General features: G+C 43.6%; 1 protein-coding gene across 5 annotated transcripts in view; it reads left to right on the forward strand.

Moving 5' to 3' along the window:
- CCDC125 (coiled-coil domain containing 125) overlaps positions 1–21,656 on the forward strand; it is a 55,493-nt gene that overhangs the window by 5,036 nt on the left and 28,801 nt on the right. For 2 of the 5 annotated variants that reach the window (XM_063604212.1, XM_063604211.1), the window contains exons 2-6: positions 7,240–7,583; positions 13,740–13,801; positions 16,582–16,668; positions 19,759–19,836; positions 20,887–20,972. In XM_063604212.1, coding sequence (XP_063460282.1) covers positions 7,280–7,583; positions 13,740–13,801; positions 16,582–16,668; positions 19,759–19,836; positions 20,887–20,972 — 617 coding nt within the window. In that variant the 5' untranslated portion in view covers positions 7,240–7,279. Of the gene's footprint in view, positions 1–7,239; positions 7,584–13,739; positions 13,802–16,581; positions 16,669–19,758; positions 19,837–20,886; positions 20,973–21,656 lie in introns of those variants that run through there. The other 3 variants (XM_055112327.2, XM_034960002.3, XM_055112328.2) reach the window with 2 other exon arrangements.

Consider the following 21,656-nt stretch of genomic DNA (forward strand, 5'->3'; position numbering starts at 1 on the left):
GAACCAAAAATCTAGTCCCCTAAATTGACAATTGAAGAAAATAGTATTCAAATTCAATAAACATTGATTTGGCTACCATAGTTGATTTCAAATATATCAGTGTTGCCCAAAAATGTCCCGATAAAGTAGTTATGCTTAAACCCCTGTTAAGAAATAAAACAGGCTCTAAGAAGTTAAATGACTTACCCAAGATCAAAAAGTGGCAAGTGGTGAAGTGAGATTTGAACCCAGACCTCTCGAGTCAGTGCCTTCTCCGTTAACACATCCTGCTGCTTCCCTGGTCATCAACCCTGAATACATTAAACTGGTTGCATAGTTTAGTGACTTCAAATATTTTCACTTTCTTGGAAGTAATGTGTTTCAAAAGTGAAGTTTAATTTGTATGGTATTTCATGTTACCTTACTATCAGCATATAAAAAGTGGGAGAATAGGCCAGGCGGGGTGGCTCATGCCTGTAATCCCAGCACTTTGGGAGACCGAGGCGGGCAGATCATGAGGTCAGGAGATCGAGACCATCCTGGCTAACACGGTGAAACCCCATCTCTACTAAAAATACAAAAAATTAGCCGGGCGTGGTGGTGGGCACCTGTAGTCCCAGCTGCTCAGGAGGCTGAGGCAGGAGACTGGCATGAACCTGGGAGGCGGAGCTTGCAGTGAGCCGAGATCTCGCCAGGGCACTCCAGCCTGGGCGACAGAGCAAGACGCTGTCTCAAAAAAAAAAAAAAAAAAAAAAAAAAAAAGTGGGAGAATATACAGTCAGCAGTCCCTGAAGTTACATTTTATTTTATTTATTTTTAGAGACAGGGTCTTGCTCTGTTGACCAGACTAGAGTGCAGTGGCGTGATCACAGCTCACTGCAGCCTTGACTTCCCACCTCAGGCTCCCGTGTAGCTTGGGACTACAGGTGTGCCACCACCATGCCCAGCAATTTTCTTTTTTTCCTTTTTTTGTAGACATGAGGTCTCACTGTGTTGCCCAGGCTGGTCTGAACTACTAGGCTCAAGCAGTCCTCCTTCTTTGGCCTCACAAAGTTCAGGGATTACAGACGTGAGCCACCATTCCCAGCCTGAAGTTAAGTTTAAGAAACAGTAGGCAGGGATAAAAAACAAACAAAACAACAACAAAACCTCATTCTATTCAACTCTGAATAGCAGGAAGCCGTACCCATGATGCCTGAATTTATGTGGTGCATTGAAAAATATTCTTAGCTAACTCTACAATTGCTTACTCTTTCCTTTTACAGCTTTCCCCCCTTATATTGACCAATTCCATTTTCTTCTCTGCTGCCTGCCTAATCCTGACCACACCCTTCTTAACACAGGCCAGAGGTTGCCCTTAACAAGCAGGAGTCTACAGCACTAGAGGTAAAACACAGCCTCTCAAGGGATTATTCTTTGATTCAATAAGTATCTTCTTATCTACCTTGACAAAATAGGTAAATCTCCTTTTTAAGGAAATAATCTTGTAAAAGAACCAAGATGATTTTATAAAAATCTGGGAAAAAATGGATCCAGAATCTGTTAGATGTTGCTCAAACTAGATATTTTAGACTTTTACTTTAAGTTCTATTTGAAGTCATAAATAATAGAAACTTGGTATACTCTGATGTTAATTTCATTGAAATTCTCCAAATAATACAAAACAGTGGCTAAGAGTGTTGGCTCTGACATCAGATATCTGGATTAAAAATCTGTCTCTGGGCCAGGGGTGGTAGCTCATGCCTATAATCCCAGGACTTTGGGAGGCTGAGGTGGAAGGATCCCGTGAGGTCAGAAGTTCAAGACTGGCTGGCCCGAGACCCTGTTTCTACAAAATGAATTAAAAATTAGCCTGGCAAGGTGGTACACATCTGTAGTCCCAGCTACTTTGGAGACTGAGGTAGGAGAATCACTTGAGCCTAAGAGGTCGAGGCTGCAGTGAGCTGTGGATGCCATCACTGCACTTCAGCCTAAGCAATGAGCAACAGAGTGAGATGCTGTCTCTCTTTTTTTTTTTTTTGAGACAGAGGGTTTCGCTTTTTCACCCAGGTTGGAGTGCAGTGGCACGATCTTGGCTCACCGCAACATCCACCTTCTGGTTTCAAGTGATTCTCCTGCCTCAGCCTCCCAAATAGCTAGGATTACAGGCACCTGCCACCACACCTGGCTAATTTTTGTATTTTTAGTAGAGATGAGGTTTCACTATGTTGGCCAGGCTGGTCCTGAACTCTTGACCTCGTGATCTGCCCACCTCGACCTTCCAAAGTGCTGGGATTACAGACGTGAGCCACTGTGCCCAGCCCGAGACCCTGTCTCTTAAAAAAAATCCATCTCCACTTCTGGTTGACTGTGTTACTCAGTCTCTGTCTGCTTCAGTTTAATTTTCGTACTTAATAATGGTATTTTCTTGCAGAGTGTTTGTAAAGAATAAATATAATCTAAGGCACTTAAAACTGTCTAGCACATGGAAAGCAGGCAACAAGTGCTAGGTATTATTACATCTTTTTTTTTTTTTTTTTGAGACAGAGTCTCACTCTGTTGCCCAGGCTGTAGTGCAGTGGTGCAAGCTCGGCTCACTGCAACCCCTGCCTCCCGGGTTCAAGCCATTCTCCTGCCTCAGCCTCCCAAGTAGCTGGGACTACAGGCATGCACCACCACACCTGGCTAATTTTTTGTATTTTTTAGTAGAGATGGGGTTTCACCATGTTGGCCAGGCAGGTCTTGAATTCCTGACCTCAGGTGATCTGCCCACCTTGGCTTCCCAAACTGCTGAGATTGCAGGCATGAACCACCACACCCAGCCTAATGAGTTTTGATAAGTGGCCACTCTGGTGAAGATATAGAAGTTTTCCATTACCCCAGAAAACTTCCCTCATGCCCTTTGTGGTCATTTCTCCCATGCCAAGCAACCATTAATTTGTTTACCGTCATTGTATGTTAGTTTTCCCAGTATTTCATACAGTATGTGCTGTTGTTTATTTATTTATTGTTTTAATTAGTGATGGGGATCTCGCTATGTTGCCCAGGCTGGTTTCGAACTCCTGGTCTCAAGTGATTCTCACACCTCAGCCTCCCAAAATGCTGGGATTACAGGTGGGAGCTACCACATCCGGCCTAGTATGTGCTTTTTTGTTAGCGTAATGTCTGGGAAATTCATTGCATATATCGGAAATGCATTGCATGTGTAATGCATATGTCAGAAATGCGTTGTTCTTTACTGACAAATATATTCTGTTGTATGGACAGACCACAGTTTCTTTGTTTTACTGCAGATGGACACTTGGGTTGTTTCCAATTTTTGACAAATTGAGTGATGTATGAATATTCATGCACACATCTTTGTATGGACATAGGGTTCTGTTTCTCTTGAGTAAATCCTGAAGAATGCAGTTGCTAGTTCACATGTTTGTAAGAAGCTATCAAATTGTTTTCCACAGTGGTTGTACCGTGTTTTACTCACATCACCAATGTATGAGAGTTTCAGTTACTCCACATCCTCAGCAGCACTTGGAATTGTCAGTGCGGTGAGGTGGAATCTCACTGTGGTTTAAGTTATAATTGCCTGATAACTAATGATGCTGAGCATCTTTCCATCCATGTATCTTTTTTGATGACATATCTGTTCAAATCTTTTAAGGGTATTTGTTTTTAACATTGAAAATATATGGCATTTTGACCCTAAAAATGACAGAAATTCCTTAATACATGGTCAGATTTATTTGGTATCTACATAAGGTTTAATAGTGGAAGAATAGAGAGATCTCCACAACAAATGCAAGACTGAGATTAAATGTCTTTCGAAGTTTTGGAAGCAACTACTTAAACAGCAGGATATTTAGAGAAAAATGTTAGACATGTTTATACCCCCACACCCCACTTTTTTTTTTAATGAGTCTTGAGAGAAGGATGAAATATTTCTAAATAGCTATAGCAAAGCAGCTGTTTTGAAATGCCTGGTGGTGAAAGTCCCTCTTAACTGCACTCTGTCCTGGAGGCACAAGGTTGAGCATTTCTGCTTCTCCCGGCTGCTTCACTGTCACCAGGTAGGTGACTGGGGTGGTCTCCACATGGGGAGGGCTCAGTGATACTAGTTGATCTGTAGGCATTTTTGCCAGGAGAAGTTTTCTGCTGGGAAGAAAGGCAGGCATAACTCCTCTGTATCTGCTGTGGAGTCCTGCTAGGGTGCCGGTTTTGTTTTTCTGCCCTAAAAGCAAGTACAGTCTAACCAAACCTGCTGTGCGTGGCCTGAGGTGGGATAGGAGCTCCGTGAGTTCCACATTGGTTGATTCAACCAACCAGGGTTGAAAATATTTGGAAAAAAAAATCCACAGTGTTCCAAAAACAAAGACGAATTTGCAGCACTCAGAGTACAAGGTTAAATCCACGGGAATGAAGTGATGTATAGGCAGTGTATTAGATATTATACGTAATTTAGAGACAATTGAAAATATATATAAAGTACACAGGAGGATGTGCCTAGATAATATGCAAATATGATACCTTTTTGATTAACAAATTAACAAATTTTTTTTTTTTTGAGATGGAGTCTTTCTCTGTCGCCCAGGCTAGAGTGCAGTGGTGCAATCTCAGCTTACTGCAACCTCTGTCTCCCAGGTTCAAGCAATTCTTCTGCCTCAGCCTCCTGAGTAGCTGAGATTACAGGCACACGCCACAATGCCCGGCTAATTTTTTTGTATTTTTAGTAGAGATGGGGTTTCACCATATTGGCCAGACTGGTCTTGAACTTCTGACCTCAAGTGATCCGCCCACCTTGGCCTCTGAAAGTGCTGGGATTACAGGCATGAGCCACCGCGCCAGGCCGAACAAAAAATTTTTTGAGATAGAATGTTGCTCTGTAGCTTAAGCTGGAGTGTAGAGGCACAGTTATGGCTCACTGCAGCCTCCACCTCCCAGAGCCAAGCAATTCTCCCACCTCAGCCTCCTGAGTAGGCGTGTGCCACCAGCTAATTTAAAAAAATTTTTTTGGGCCGGTGCGGTGGCTCACACCTGTAATCCCAGCACTTTGGGAGGCCAAGGCTGGTGTATCATGAGGTCAGGAGTTTGAGACCAGCCTGACCAACATGGTGAAACCCCGTCTCTGCTAAAAATACAAAAATTAGCCGGGTGTGGTGGCACGTGCCTGTAATCCCAGCTACTCAGGAGGCTGAAGCAGGAGAATTGCTTGAATCCAGGAGGCGGAGGTTGCTGTGAGCTGAGATTGCGCCACGGCACTCCAGCCTGGGCGACAGAGCAAGACTGTCTCAAAAAAAAAAAATTTTTTTTTTGTAGAGACAGGTTCTCACTGTGTTGCCCAGGCTGGTCTCAAACTCCTGCGCTCAAGCAATCCTCTAGCCTCAGCCTCCCAAAGCCTTGGTATTACAAGTGTGAGCCACCATGCCTGGCTAAGAATTTGAGGATCCAAGGAAATACACAGGGGTCCTGGAACCAGTTCCCCTTGAATTCCTTGGGATGATTGTATTTCAGTTTGTTTCTTTATTCCTCTCTTCCTTTATTCAGTTACTAAACAAGTATTTATTGAATGTAGAGTATATCTGCTCCCCACCCCCACGTGGTGCCTCACTCCTGTCATCCCAGCTACTCCAGAGGCTTAACTGGGAGAATCACTTGAGCCCACGAGTTGGAGACCAGCCTGGGCAACATGGTTAGACCTCATCTCTCAAACAAACAAATGAAAAAAAAAACCCAGCTGGGCGCGGTGGCTCATGCCTGTAATCCTAGCACTTTGGGAGGCTGAGGCAGGCAGATCACCTGAGGTCAGGAGTTCGAGACCAGCTTGACCAACATGGAGAAACCCCGTCTCTACTAAAAAAAAATAGAAAATTAGCCGGGCATGGCGGCGCATGGTTGTAATCCCAGCTACTTGGGAGGCTGAGGCAGGATAATCGCTTGAACCGGGGAGGCGGAGTTTGTGGTGAGTCAAGATTGCGCCACCGCACTCTAGCCTGAGCAACAAGAGTGAAGCTCCATCTAAAAGAAAAAAAAAAGAGTTCTGAAATGTTAAATACTTATAATTGGATTGCAAGGGCATTTATGTGCGAGCGCATTGCTAGGATATTAATGTCTGTATAATACAGAAAGAAACTTTTTTCCCTGAAAAATTCAGCTTTATTATACAGTTATGCACCAAATTATGTTTCAGTCAATGACAGACCACATAGACAGTGGTGGTCCCATAAGATACTATTGTATTTTTACTCTTCCTTTTCTATGTTTAGGTATGTTTACATACACAAATATTGACCCATGTGTAACGATTTCCTACAGTATTCAGTGCTATACCATGTTGTACAGGTTTGTAGACTAGGAACTATAGGCTCTACCATGTAGCCCAGGGGTATAGTAGGCTATACCATCTAGGTTTGTGTATGTATGCTGTATGGTATTCACACAATGACAAAATTGCCTAACAACACATTTCTCAGAATATATTCCCATCATTAGGTGACACATGACTTTACTGATGGGTTTTCTTCATTTTGTTTGTTAGGTTTTTTGTTTTTTTAATTGAAAATTGACAGATTATGGCTGCCTATATTTATGAGGTACAAAGTGATGTTATGATTTATGAATACAATGTGGAATAGTTAAATCAAGTTGATTAACATATCCATCATCTCAAATACTTATCATTTTTGTGGTGAGAATATTTGAAATTTATTCTATGAGCAATTTTGAAATGTTCAATACATTTTTGTTATATTCACCATGCTGTGCAATGTATTGCAAAAGAAAAAACCTTATTCTTCCTGTCTAACTAGGACTTTGTGCCCTTTGACCATCATTTCCCCATTCCTCCCATCCCCCAGCCTCTGGTAACCACCATTTTTCTTTCTGCTCCTTTGAGTTTGATTGTTTTTTATTTTATACATAAGGAAGAACGTGGTATTTGTCTTTCTGTGTCTGGCGTATTACACTTAGCATAATGTTTTCTAGTTCCATCCATGATGTCCCAAGTGACAGGATTTCCTTCTTTTTCAAGGCTGACTAGTATTTCATTGTGTACACACGCACACACACACACACACACACACACCCCACACCATATTTTCTTCACCTATTCATCTTTGATGGACACTTAGGTTGATTCCATATCTTGGCTATTGTGAACAGTGCTACAGCAAACATGGGAATGTAGACATCTCTTTGACATACTGATTTCAAATGTTTTGGGTAAATATCGAGAGGTGGGGTTGCTGGATCTACTGATGTTTTCCTAACTACTGTTTTTCTTAACTACAGACAGCCCATTTTTTCTTATGATAAAGACGGCATTTGGCTCATGAGCAAGGTGGCAAGATCATCAAGTGAGTCAGACGTGCAGCTCTGGGAAACAGAAGAGGATGACATGACAGAAGGTGATTTAGGGTATGGCCTCGGAAGGAAACCTGGTGGGATTTATGAAATAGAATTTTCACATAGGTCTAGAAAAAGATCAGATGGAAAGAACTTTAGCCCTCCTCCATTTCCGAGAAAGGGAGAAGAAAGAAATGAAGCGAGTTTTCAGTATTCCAAGCATAAGAGCCAGCAAGAGACATTCCCTCAAGTGTCCAGAATTTCCAATTACAGACGACAAAGTAGCACTGGTAAGAATGCTGAATTTCCTCTCCTTTCTTTCTCCTGTGCATAGTATCAAAGCTATAACCCTTCCAAAATCTAAAATAAATAACCATATTGGATTTTAGATTTTTTTTTTTTTTTCTGGACGGAGTCTTGCTCTGTCACCCAGGCTGGAGTGCAGTGGCACGCGATCTCGGCTCACTGCAACCTCCACCCCCCGGGTTCAAGCGATGCTCCTCCCTCAGCCACTGGAGTAGCTAGGATTACAGGCATGCACCACTACACCTGGCTAATTTTTGTGTTTTTAGTAGAGGCGAGGTTTCACCATCTTGGCCAGACTGGTCTCAAACTCCTGACCTCAAATGATTTGCCTGCCTCGGCCTCCCAAAGTGCTGGGATTGCAGGCATGAGCCACTGCACCCAGCTTTTAGAAATTTATCTTTATTCATCTCTTGGGATTGGTGGTAGTATAAAAGTAGTTGATAGCCGGGCGTGGTGGCTCACGCCTGTAATCCCAGCACTTTGGGAGGCTGAGGCAGGTGGATCACAAGGTCAAGAGATTGAGACCATCCTGGCCAACATGGTGAAACCCTGTCTCTACTAAATATACAAAAAATTAGCCGGGCGTGGTAGCAGGTTCCTGTAGTCCCAGCTACTCGGGAGGCTGAGGCAGGAGAATGGCATGAACCCGGGAGGCGGAGCTTGCAGTGAGCCAAAATGGCACCACTGCACTCCAGCCTGGGCGACAGAGCAAGACTCCATCTCAAAAAAAAAAAAAAAGTAGTCGATGTTTGTATTTCTAAATATTGTACAGTACAGTAGTTATGCATCTAATATATTAATGATATCTATAAATGATTACCAACCTTGCCTTTTTTGTGAAGTACTTTTTTTTGCAGTCAAATATTTACTGGGCATCATTAGGTGTCAGGCACAGGTCCAATTTCTGAGAATAATGTCAGTAAACAAAATAGACGAAGGCCCTAATGTCATAGATTTCACATTCTAATAGAGGAGATAGAAAATAAACCTGCAGGCCGGGTACAGTGGCTCATGCCTGTAATCCCAGCACTTTGGGAGGCCGAGGCGGGTGGATCACTTGAGGTCAGGAGCTTGAGACCAGCCTGGCCAACATGGCAAAACCCCATCTCTACTAAAAGTATAAAAATTAGCTGGGTGTGGTGGCACGTGCTTGTAGTCCCAGCTACTCGGGAGGCCGAGGCACAAGAATTGCTTGAACCCGGGAGGTGGAGCCAAAATTGTACCACTGCACTCCAGCCTGGGCAACAGAGCAAGACTTTGTCTCAAAAAAAAAAAAAGAAAAAAAACCAAAACCCTGCAAATCAACAGATGTGTAACATTGGGCAGTGGTAAGTGAAGGGATAGTGAGTGATTATGGGGAATGGGGTGCTAGTATTTCAGGCCAGGGTTAGGAAGGCTTCTGTAAGGAGGTGACATTTTTTTTCTTTTTACTTTTCTTTTTATTTTTTATTTTTATTTATTTATTATGAGGTGGAGTCTCACTCTTGTCGCCCAGGCTAGAGTGCAGTGTCACAATCTTGGCTCACTGCAACCTCCGCCTCCTGGGTTCAAGGTATTCTACTGCCTCAGCCTCCTGAGTAGCTGGGATTACAGGTGCCCGCCCCCATGCCTGGCTAATTTTTTTTTTTTTTTTGTATTTTTAGTAGAGATGCGGTTTCACCACGTTGGCCAGGTTGGTTTTAAACTCCTGACCTCAAGTGATCCGCCCACCTCAGCCTCCCAAAATGCTGGGATTACAGGCATGAGCCACCGTGCCTGGCCTTTTTCTTTTTTAAAAAGAGACGGTCTCACTGTGTCACTAAGGTGGAGTGCAGTAGCATGATCACAGCTCACTGCAACCTCAAAGTCCTGGGCTTAAGCAATCCTCTTGCCTCAGTCTCCTGAGTAGCTGAGACTACAGGCATGTTCCCCCATATCCGGCTAATTTAAAAGAAATTTTTTCGGCCAGGTGCTGTGGCTCACGCCTGTAATCCCAGCACTTTGGGAGGCTGAGGCGGGTGGATCACGAGGTCAGGAGTTTGAGACCAGCCTGACCAACATGGTGAAACCCCATCTGTACTAAAAATACAAAAATTAGCCAGGCATGGTGGCGTGCACCTGTAATCCCAGCTACTCAGGAGGCTGAGGCAGGAGAATCACGTGAACCTGGGAGGCGGAAGTTGCAGTGAGTGGAGATCGCACCACTGCGCTCCAGCCTGGCGACAGAGCAAGACTCCGTCTCAAAAAAAAAAAAAAAAAAATTCTAGAGACAAGGTCTCACTATGTTACCCAGGCTGGTCTCAAACTCCTGACCTCAAGCAGTCCTCCCACCTTGGCCTGAGCACCAGAATGAAGGGGAGAGTAAGGCAGTGGATCTTTGGGAAAGGAGTGTTCCAGGAAGAACAGAGATGCTTCTGGTTATTTTAGGAGGTCATGAAACTCTCAAAAATTGTCAAAACAGTTCGTCTTAATTTATCATAACCAAAAAGAAATTATACCTTACCTTATGGAAATAATAAAATTTAGCATCGTATTGTGATAAAATGTTACAACTCCAAAATGATCGGGAGTCTGTGGATAAGCCCATGCCTGTACCATGGCACCAGCTCTTATCTGGCTAAATATTTTGTAATCTATGTTGTAAAACTTCCTCTTCTGAAACTTCCCTTCAAAGTTGAACAAACACAAATTAGAACAACATGAGAGTGATTTAAGAAACATGGTTTCAGATTTACAAAAATACGTGGTAGCTCAGGGTTCATCCCCATCCTTCAAAATCCCTCTTGAAATCAGAATGGGATTATTTTTATATTTTTCTTCCAATTCCTTATTGTATATAGAGAATGGATACTGTTTTGAAAGCAAAATGTTGGAAACTGAGCATGATGCTAAGATGCCTTTATAAAAACATGAAGATGCCAGGTGCGGTGGCTCATGCCTGTAATCCCAGCACTTTGGGAGACTGGGGTGGGTGGATCATGAGGTCAGGAGTTTGAGACCAGCCTGGCCAAGATGGTGAAACCCCGTCTCTACTAAAAATACAAAAAAAAATTAGCTGGGCATGGTGGCAGGTGCCTGTAATCCCAGCTACTTGGGAGGCTGAGGCAGGAGAATCACTTGAACCTGGGAGGCGGAGGTTGCAGTGAGCCAAGATCACACCACTGCACTCTAGCCTGGGCAACAGAGCAAGACTCCATCTCAAACAAACAAACAAACAGCATGAAGAAACACTGGGGTATAAATAAGATTTAAATAGTAATAGTATGAGTTCCCATTTTGTTGGGTTATGAACTTTTCTTTTTATTAAAGTTGGCCCTATCACTAATAGATAATTTCCAAAATACCACACATTTAATGGCTTAAAACAACACAAATTTATTATTTTACAGTTCTGTAGGTCAGAAGTCCCAAACAGGCTACGTGTGGTAGCTGATGCCTATAATCCCAGCATTTTGGGAGGCCGAGGTGGGAGAATCACTTGAGGCCAGGAGTTCGACACCAGCCTGGTCAACATAGAAAGACCACACTCCACAAAAAAAAGTTTAAAAATTAGCAGGTGTAGTAGTGTGCACCTGTAGTCCCAGCTACTTGAGAAGCTGATGCAGGAGCACTGCAGCCTGAGCAATAAAGCAAGACCCTCTCTCTGTGGGAAAAAAAGTCCCAAATAAATTTCAGTGGGCTAAAGCCAGGGTGTTGGCAGGGTGCGTTCCTTCTGGAGGTTCAGTGGGAAGACTCTACTCCTTTGCCTTTTCTAGCTCCAGAGGCTACTGCATTCCTTGGCTCATGGCCCCCTCCCCATCTTCAAAGCCAACAACGGCTGAGTCTTTCTCACATCATATCACTCTAACATTTACCTTCTCGTCTCCCTCTTTCATGTATAAGGACTCTTATGAGTACACTGGACTCACTTGGATAATCCAGAGTACTCTCCCGTCTCAAAATCCTTAATCTCATCACATCTGCAAAGTTCCTTTTGCCATGTGTTCACAGCTTCTGGGAATTGGCATGTGGACATCATATTCTGCCTACCACAAGTATTAATAGAACAGAACTTGTCACTGCCAACCCAGAATCACTCTGCCCTCCTTGGAAGCCTGTATCATCAATCACAGTACAAACATGAATTAGGTTTTGCCTTAGATACTGTCATGTTAATGAAATTTCAGAATAGCAAAGAAAGTTGTTTTGAGAAATATTTTTTCAAAGCAAACATTCTTCTCAATAATTTTTTTTTTTTACTTCCTATACTCTTGCTTATAACTTGCCACTTTAATTTTTTTTTTTTTTTTTTACTGCCGTTGAGGCAGAAAGGAAAATGAAGCTGTTAGGAAGCTCAATTTAAATTCTCAATTGATCACATTAAGGAGCAAATAATTGAAGTTACAGGACTCTTCTAGTCATTCTTTTTGGAAAGAAATTAAATTTAGGTTTTTTTTTGGTTTCTTTTTTTTTTTTTTTTTTTTTTTGAGACGGAGTTTTGCTCTTGTTGCCCAGGCTGGAGTGCAATGGTGCGATCTCAGTGCACTGCAACCTTTGACTCCCGGGTTCGAGCGATTCTCATGCCTCAGCCTCCTGAGTAGCAGGGATTACAGGCGCCCGCCACCATGCCTGGCTAATTTTTGTATTTGTTAGTAGAGATGGGGTTTCACCATGTAGGCCAGGCTGGTCTAGAACTCCTGATCTCAGATGATCCACCCTCCTCAGCTTCCCAAGGTGCTAGGATTACAGGTGTGAGCCACCACACCTGGCCTTTTTTTTTTTTTTTTTTTTTTGAGACAGAATCTCGCTCTGTTACCTAGGCTGGATTTTTAGTAGAGACAGGGTTTCACCATGTAGACAGGCTGGTCTTGAACTCCTGACCTCAGGTGATCTGCCTGCCTCAGCCTCCCAAAGTGCTGGGATTACAGGTGTAAGCCACCGTGCCCAGCCTTCAGGTTATTTTTTTTATTTTTTTGAGACAGAGCCTCGCTCTGTCTCCCAGGCTGGAGTCTAATGGTGCAATCTCAGCTCACTGCAACCTCCGCCTCCTGGGTTCAAGCAATTCTCCTGCCTCAGCCTCTTGAGTAGCTGAGACTACAGGCAGGCACCACCATGCCCAGCTAATTTTTGTGTTTTTAGTAGAGATGGGGTTTCACCATGTTGGCCAAGCTGGCCTTGAACTCCTTACCTCAAGTGATCCACCCGCCTTGGCCTCCCAAAGTGCTGGGATTACAGGTGTGAGCCACTGTGCCTGGCCAAAGTTATTTCTTACATATTTATACCACTACATCATTCAAGCTTAAGCCAAAACACCAAAATCTATTTATTTTACTCACCAATATTCATGTTTTTCTTTATTTTTGTTTGAATGCAGTAATTAACCAACTCATTAACATCAGTTTTATTTTAGAGTCCTTTTTTGTTTTTTTTAGATGGTCTTGCTCTGTTGCTCAAGCTGGAGTATAGTGGTACAGTCATAGCTCGCTGCAGCCTCGAACTCCTGGACTTAAGTGATCCTCCCAACTCAGTCTCCCACGTAACTGGGACTCCGGCACATCACCACATCTAGCTAATTTTTTATTTTATATTTTGTAGAGACGGAGGTCTGTGTTGCCTAGGCTTGTTTCTAACTCCTGGCCTCAAGCGAGCCTTAGAGTCTATTCAAAAAATTTTTTTATTCAAAAGTACAGTATATGTCTTTTCATTTGTGAAATGTTTTACACTCCTATTTTTACCATAATTTGGTCTGTTATAATTTTTTTTTTTGAAACAGAGTTACTCTGTCACCCAGGCTGGAATACAGTGGCACGATCTCCGCTCACTGCAACCTCCATGTCCCGGGTTCAAGTGATTCTCCTGCCTCAGCCTCTCAAGTAGCTGGGACTACAGGCAGGCACCACCACGCCCAGCTAATTTTTGTATTTTTAGTAGAGACAGGGTTTCACCATGTTGGCCAGGCTGGCCTTGAACTCCTGACCTCAAGTGATCTGCCCGCCTCGGCCTCCCAGAGTGCTGGGATTACAGATGTGAGCCACCGCACCTGGTGGTCTATTATAATTCTCTTCTCTTTGCAATTTAGGGGATACCTGTATTTGGTAATTTGTAAACAAATGTCCTATGTTTAATTAGTTAAAATATTCAAAATTTTTCCCCTAATAGATTCTTTTCTCCTCCCTCCCAAGTAGATTCGAATTCAGAATTGTCAAATGAAGAATTAAGGCAATGTCTTAATGAAACTTTAGAGGTAAGTACTCTGGCTAATATAAAAATTATCGGTTTAGCTGGGTCCCAGCAGCGGCTGCAGTGCTCTCGTCTTCTGCAGCTCTCCATGCCCTCTCCTTTTTGCTTCTGGAAACATGGCCTCGTTGTGTCTGTCTCTGATGGTGTCATCAAGGTGTTCAACGACATGAAGGTGTGTAAGTCTTCAACACCAGAGAAGTTGAAGAAGCGCAAGAAGGCGGTGCTCTTCCGCCTGAGTGAAGACAAGAAGAACATCATCCTGAAGGGGAGGGCAAGGAGATACTGGTGGGCAATGTGGACCAGACCATCGACGACCCCTATGCCACCTTTGTCAAGATGCTACCGGATAAGGATTGCCTCTACGCCCTCTATGACGCAACCTATGAGACCAAGAGAGCAAGAAGGAGGACCTGGTGTTTATCTTCTGGGCCACTGAGTCTGTGCCCCTTAAGAGCAAAATGATCAATGCCAGCTCCAAGGACGCCATCAACAAGAAGCTGACAGGAATCAAGCAAGAATTACAAGCAAACTACTATGAAGAGGTCAAGGACCACTGCACCCTGGCAGAGAAGCTGGGGGGCAGTGCCATCATCTCCCTGGAGGGCAAGCCTTTGTGAGCCCCTTCTGGCCCCCTGCCTAGAGCATCTGGCAGCCCCACACCTGTCCTCGGGGGGTTGCAGGCTGCCTCCTTCCTGCCAGATAGGAGGGGCTGGGGGAATCCCAGCAGGGGAAGGGCAATCCCTTCACCCCAGTTGCCAAACAGACCCCCCACCCCCTGGATTTTCCTCCTCCCTCCATCCCTGATGGTTCTGGCCTTCCCAAACTGCTTTTGATCTTCTGATTCCTCTTGGGTTGAAGAAGACCAAGTTCCCCCCAGGCACCCCAGTTATGGGGGGGCCTGTATTTTCTTTAACAACACCCCCACTCCCCACCTGTTCCTCCCCCTCTTCCCTTGCTGCTGACTTGTAACTGCAATAGTGACTCTGTGCTTGTCTGTTTAGTTCTGTATATAAATGGAATGTTGTGGAGATGACCCCTCCCTGTGCTGGCTGGTTCCTCTCCCTTTTCCCCTGGTCACTGCTACTCATGGAAGCAGGACCAGTAAGAGACTTTCGATTACAAAAAAAAAATTCTCAAGTGAATAAAGTCCATTGATAGATATTTTGTTTAAATGGTACCAAATCTGTGTGGAAGGCAAATTTTGGCTTTCCAGACATTCTTGCTGAACTTGAGAGCTCATCTTTTTCAACTGGCCTCCTCTGTTTCTTATCCACCTCATCCCTTAAAAGAAGCTACTTATGTAAACATGCCCACCGGTTCTCCTTTCCACCCCACTTCTCTTATCTCCTCCTTGAGAAAGTAAGTTATCACTTCCTTCCACCGGCCTTCCCCGTATGTGTGGCTTCAAACAATCTGACTTAATTTAACCTCATTAAAGTCAGAAGCCCATAGTCTCAGGTGGCCTGAGTAGCCCACTGCCTTGGTGGAAATAGCAGTTTCTGCGAGGGGTGTCTGTCCTTTGGGAAATAGGAAGCCCACCTTACTGTGTGTTTGGGACTCTTCCCGTGAAAGCTACTGTATTTGGCTGCCGAGACAAAGTACCACAAACTGGTGGCTTAAAACAGCAGAAATCTGTTTGCTTTTAGTTCTGGAGGCTGAAGTTTGAAACCAAAGTTTCAGCAGGCCGTGTTCCCTCTGAAGGCTTTGGAGGAGAGTCCTTTGCCTCTTCCTAGCTTCTGATGCTTGCTGCAATCCTTGGTGTTCCTTGGCTGGTAGCTGCAGAAATCCAGCCTCTGCCTGTCACATGGCCTTCTCCCTATGAGTCTGGGTCCAAATTTCCCTCAATTTATAAGGACACTAGTCATTGGATTGGGGCCTGTAGCTGCCTCCTCACCTTGAGTCCCTACATAAGGAACTACAACCTCAGTATGTAAACAACATGAAAGCCAACTGAGGCTGGGGGCAGTGGCTCATGCCTGTAATCCCAGCACTTTGGGAGGCCAAGGCAGGTGGATCATTTGAGGTCAGGAGTTCGAGACCAGCCTGGCCAATATAGTGAAACTCCGTCTCTACTAAAAATACAAAAATTAGCTGGGCAGTAGTGGCACGTGCCTGCAATCCCAGCTACTCGGGAGGCTGAGGCAGGAGAATTGCTTGAGCCTGGGAGGCAGAGGTTGCAGTGAGCTGAGACCACGCCGCTGCACTCCAGCCTGGGTGACAGAGTGAGACTCTGTCTCAGAGACCTTCCTGGTTCAAGCAATTCTCATGCCTCAGCCTCCGGAGTAGCTGGGATTACAGGTGTGAGCCACCATGCCCAGCTATTTTTTATTTTTTTAATTGAGACAGAGTCTTGCTGTCACCCAGACTGGAGTGCAGTGGCTCAGCCTCGGCTCACTGCAACCTCCGCCTCCCGGGTTCAAGCGATTCTCCTGTCTCAGCCTCCAGAGTAGCTGGGATTACAGGCATGCACCACCACGCCCAGCAATTTTTTTGTATGTTTAGTAGAGACGGGGTTTCACCATGTTAGCCAGGCTGGTCGTGAACTCCTGACCTCAGGTGATCCACCCACCTTGGCCTCCCAAAATGCAGGGATTACAGGTCACACCACCTTGCCCGGCCGAGGCTTTCAATTTTAGTATGTCTGGTTCACTAACTAAGTCTAGAAGAATTTTCAGCCTCATTTGTAAGTGGTTTGAGCCAAGGGTAAATGTAGACTAGCCAAACTGATAATTTTAGGGTTGCATATCTTGCAGATAGGAGCTCTAATTTTCTTTCTGTCCTCAGGAGGTAGAAATGTTAAAAACTGAACTTGAGGCATCTCAAAGACAACTCAGAGGTAAAGAGGAAGCATTGAAAATTCTTCAAAGCATGGTAAGAAGTTGTTTTTAAACTTTCACCATTTACACATTCCAATAATAATGTTGGTATGGTTTTAACTTTTAAAACCAAGGCAGAAGGACTTAATATAGTTGAGGGTTTTTTTAGGTATGTATATTTTTAAGAGCTTTATAATTTATATATCATGAAGTTCACATGTAAATGTGCACTACAATTCATTTTTACTAGATATAAGCGTTGTACCACCATCACTATAATCTAATTTTAGAACATTTCCAACACCAGAAAAGGGACTTGGTGCCCATCAGCAGTCATTCCTCATTCCCACCCCTATCCCCAGTAATCTATTTTCTGTTTGTAGATTTGCCTTTTCTATTTAATATAAATAGAATCATAAGATATGTGACTGGATTCTTTTGCATTGAGATTCTTTAAGTTAGCATGTTTTAGAAGTTCATACATGTCCTAGCATGTATCAGTACTTTCTTCCTTTTTATTGCCAAGTAATACTCCATTGTGTAGATGCACCATGTTTTGCTTATGCATTCACCAGTTGATGGACATTTGGGTGGTGTATTAGTCCATTTTTATGCTGCTGATAAAGACATACCCAAGACTGGGGGAAAAAAAGAGGTTTAATTGGACTTACAGTTCCACATGGCTATGAAGGCCTCAGAATCATGGTGGGAGGTGAAAGGCAGTTCCTACGTGGCAGCAGCAAGAGAAAATGAGGAAGATTCAAAAGTGGAAACCTCTGATAAAACCATCAGATCTCATGAAACTTATTCACATACCAGAACAGTATGGGGGAAACCACCCCCATGATCCAAATTATCTCCCACTGGGTCCCTCTCACAACACGTGGGAATTATGGGAATACAATTCAAGATGAGATTTGGGTGAGGACACAGAGCCAAACCATATCATTCCACTCCGGCCCCTCCAAATCTCATGTCCTCACATTTCAAAACCAATCATGCCTTCCCAACAGTCCCCCAAAGTCTGAAATCATTTCAGCATTAACCCAAAAATCCACAGTCCAAAGTCTCATCTGAGACAACGCAAGTCCCTTCTGCCTATGAGCTGGTAAAATCAAAAGCAAGCTAGTTACTTCCTACATACAATGGGGATGTAGGTATATAGCCATTCCAAATGGGAGAAATTGGCCAAAACAAAGGGGTTACTGGGCTCATGCAAATCCAAAATCCAGCAGGGCAGTCAAATTTTAAAGCTCCAAAATGATCTCCTTTGACTCCAGGTCTCACATCCAGGTCATACTGATGCAAGAGGTGGGTTCCCATGGCCTTGGGCAGCTCCGCCCCTGTGGCTTTGCAGAGTGCAGCCTCCCTCCTGGCTGCTTTCACAGGCTGGCATTGAGTGTCTGCAGCTTTCCCAGGTGCACAGTGTAAGCCATGGGTGGATCTACCATTCTGGGGTCTGGAGGATGGTGGCCCTCTTCTCATAACTCCACTAGGCAGTGCTGTAGTAGGGACTCTGTGTGGGGGCTCCAACCCCACATTTCCCTTCTGCAGTGCCCTAGCAGCGGTTCTCCATGTGAGCCCCATCCCTGCAGGAAACTTCTGCCTGGACATCCAGGCATTGCCATACATCTTCTGAAATCTAGTGGAGGTTCCCAAACCCCGATTCTTTACTTCTGTGCACCCGCAGGCTCAACATCACGTGGAAGCTGCCAAGGCTTGGGGCTTGCACCCTCTATATTCACAGACGGAGCTGTACCTTGGCCCCTTTCAGCCACCGCTGGAGTGGCTGGGACGCAGGCCACCAAGTCCTTAGACTGCACACAGCACGGGGACCCTGGGCCCTGCCCACGAAACCATTTTTTCCTCCGAGACTTCTGGCTCTGTGATGAGAGAGGCTGCTGCAAAGGTCTCTGACATGCCCTGGAGACATTTTCCCCATTATCTTGGGGATTAACATTTGGCTCCTCATTACTTATGCAAATATCTGCAGCTAGCTTGAATTTATCCTTAGAAAATGGGATTTTCTTTTCTATTGCATTGTCAGGCTGCAAATTTTCTGAACTTTTATGCTGTGCTTCCCTTTTAAAATGGAATGCCTTTAACAGTACCCAAGCCATCTCTTGAATGCTTTGCTGCTTAGAAATTTCTTCCACCAGATACTCTAAATCATCTCTCTCAAGTTCAAAGTTCCACAGATCTCTAGGGCAGGGGCAAAATGCCACAAATCTCTTTGCTAAAACATAACAAGAGTCACCTTTACTCTAGTTCCCAACAGGTTCCTCATCTCCATCTGAGACCGCCTCAGCCTGGATTTCATTGTCCATATCATTATCAGTGTTTTTGTGAAAGACACTCAACAAGTCTCTAGAAAGTTCCAATCTTTCCCACATTTTCCTGTCTTCTTCTGAGCCCTCCAAACTGTCCCAATCTCTGCCTGTTACCCAGTTTCAAAGTAGCTTCCACATTTTTGGGTATCTTTTCAGCAATGCCCCACTCTACTGGTACCAAATTACTGTATTAGTCCATTTTTATGCTCCTGATAAAGACATACCCAAGACTGGGAAGAAAAAGAGGTTTAATTGGACTTACAGTTCCACATGGCTGGGGAGGTCTCAGAATCATGGTGGGAGGCGAAAGGCACTTATAACATGGCAGCAGCAAGAGAAAATGAGAGAGATGCAAAAGCAGAACCCCTGATAAAATCAACAGATCTCATGAGACTTATTCACTACCATGAGAACAGTATGGGGAAAACCACCCCCATGATTCAAATTATCTCCCACCGGGTCCTCTCACAACATGTGGTAATTATGAGAGTACAATTCAAAATGAGATTTGGGTGGGGACACAGAGCCAAACCATATCAGATGGTTTCCACTTTTTGACTGATGAATAGTACTGTTCTGAACACTTTCTTTGTGTGGAAAATTCATCCATTAATTCCCACATTCATTGGAAAAGAGCCAAACCAAGATCTCCTGACTTTTGAACTATCAGACTCTCCATAAAAGGTGGTCACTGTGAAATTCTTATGTCAATTCATCTTAATTTTCCATTGCCTTAAAATAAAAGAGAACTTCATGATGTACATAGGAGTGATTACAAATTTAATTTATACTGATGCTAGTTTTATTTTTCTTAGGCAATACTGGGCAAAGCCACAAGTCATACGCAGGCAGTGCTTCAAAAAACTATGGAACAAAACAGATCCTTGGAGAAGGTATTTGGTGCTTTTAGTGTAGACTTATTGAATCCAATAAGCTGTTAAATATAATTTCCCTAAACTCACCATACTAATGGATCTGTCATTTGTGCCTACCTTCTGCTAGGTGTGCTTCAGTTCTGATGGTCTTCCCTTTTGGAGTTTACAATCTAAAACAGATTGTCATGTGCACAATGAATTCAGGTTATTTTTATTTCCCCATGTTAAGGTAGTAGGAGGCCTGCCAAATTGGTACTTCTCATTTCTTCTTCTTCTTTTTTTTTTTTTTGAGACGGAGTCCTGCTCTGTCGCCCAGGCTGGAGTGCAGTGGCGCGATCTCTACTCACTGCGAGCTCTGCCTCCCGGGTTCACGCCATTCTCCTGCCTCAGGCTCCCAAGTAGCTGGGACTACAGGTGCCCGCCACCACGCCCAGCCAATTTTTTGTATTTTTAGTAGAGACAGGATTTCACCGTGTTAACCAGAATGGTCTCGATCTCCTGACCTTGTAATCCACCCACCTTGGCCTCCCAAAGTGCTGGGATTACAGGAGTGAGACACCGTGCCCAGCCCATTTTTCTTCTTAAAAAAAAATTTTTTTTTTAAATCCTTATCCTTGCCTGGCAGGACGTACGTCTTTCTGACCATCTCATCTTCACTATAAAGGTAGTTAGGAATCATCCTAGATGGTCATGTCTCCTGTGCTTGGTGTGTTCTCCCTTGATGGGACCATTGAGTTAAGATTTCCAGGAGTGGATTTTGCTTGAGGTCTCTACATGCAGCGGAGGTGGGCACTGAGAAATCTAGGTGTAGCAGCTCAGCAAATTTTGAAGGCAAACAATTTGAAATTTTTTCTATATTAAGTGAGTTTTGGCAGAGTTGTTTTGAATGCTAAAGAGGCATGTTATATGTGTTTGCAAATGTCAGAGATACTTTTAGAGCAATAATTAATTTTTTCTCTTTAAACCATTTCTGAGAACTGATTATATGATTTATTTCAGCTATTCACAATGTCCTGAAATGATTTATTTGTAGTAATTTGCCATGAAGGTACTATTTTCTTTCCATAGGAAATAAATGCCTTGCAGTGGGAAATAGAATTTGATCATAATAGATTTAAAAATATAGAGGAATCTTGGATCCAAAAATATGACAGGTTTGTATATTACTCCATTATTTTTCTTTGACAACCTTTAAAATCTATGTAATTCAAAAGTAATTTATGCTTTCTTCTTTGAGCCAAGTGCAAAATATTACAAAATTTTTATTGCTTATCCACTTACTAGTCGCATATTTTTGTTAGTGTTAATTTGCCTTAAAGAAAAAAAATAGCATAGGCTGGGTGTGGTGTCTCACACCTTTAATCCCAGCACTTTTGGGAATCTGAGGCACCTGGATCTGAGGATCACTTGAGTCCAGGAATTTGAGACCAGCCTGGGCAACATGTTGAAACCCTATCTCTACAAAAATACAAAAAGTAACTGGGTGTGGTGGCTTGCACCTGTAGCCCCAGCTACATGGGAAGCTGAGGTGTGAAGATCACTTGGGCCTGGGAGTTGGAGGCTGCAGTGAGCCATGATTGCGCCACTGCACTTCAGCCCGGATGATAGAGTGAGTCCGTGTCTCAAAAATAAAACAAAACAAAACAAAAAAAACAAAAATAATATAAACTCTATCTTAAAATACAGTGTAAGAATTATTTTAGAATTGGAACTATTTGTTTTTTTCAAACAAAATCTTTTGAGGGGCTGGGCATGATGGCTCACACCTGTAATTTCAGCACTTTGGGAGCCTGAGGTGGGAGGACTGCTTTGGTTCAGGAGTTCAAAACCAGCCTAGA

This window comes from Pan paniscus, chromosome 4 (assembly GCF_029289425.2).
Source record: "Pan paniscus chromosome 4, NHGRI_mPanPan1-v2.0_pri, whole genome shotgun sequence".
Classification (NCBI taxonomy): domain Eukaryota; kingdom Metazoa; phylum Chordata; class Mammalia; order Primates; family Hominidae; genus Pan; species Pan paniscus.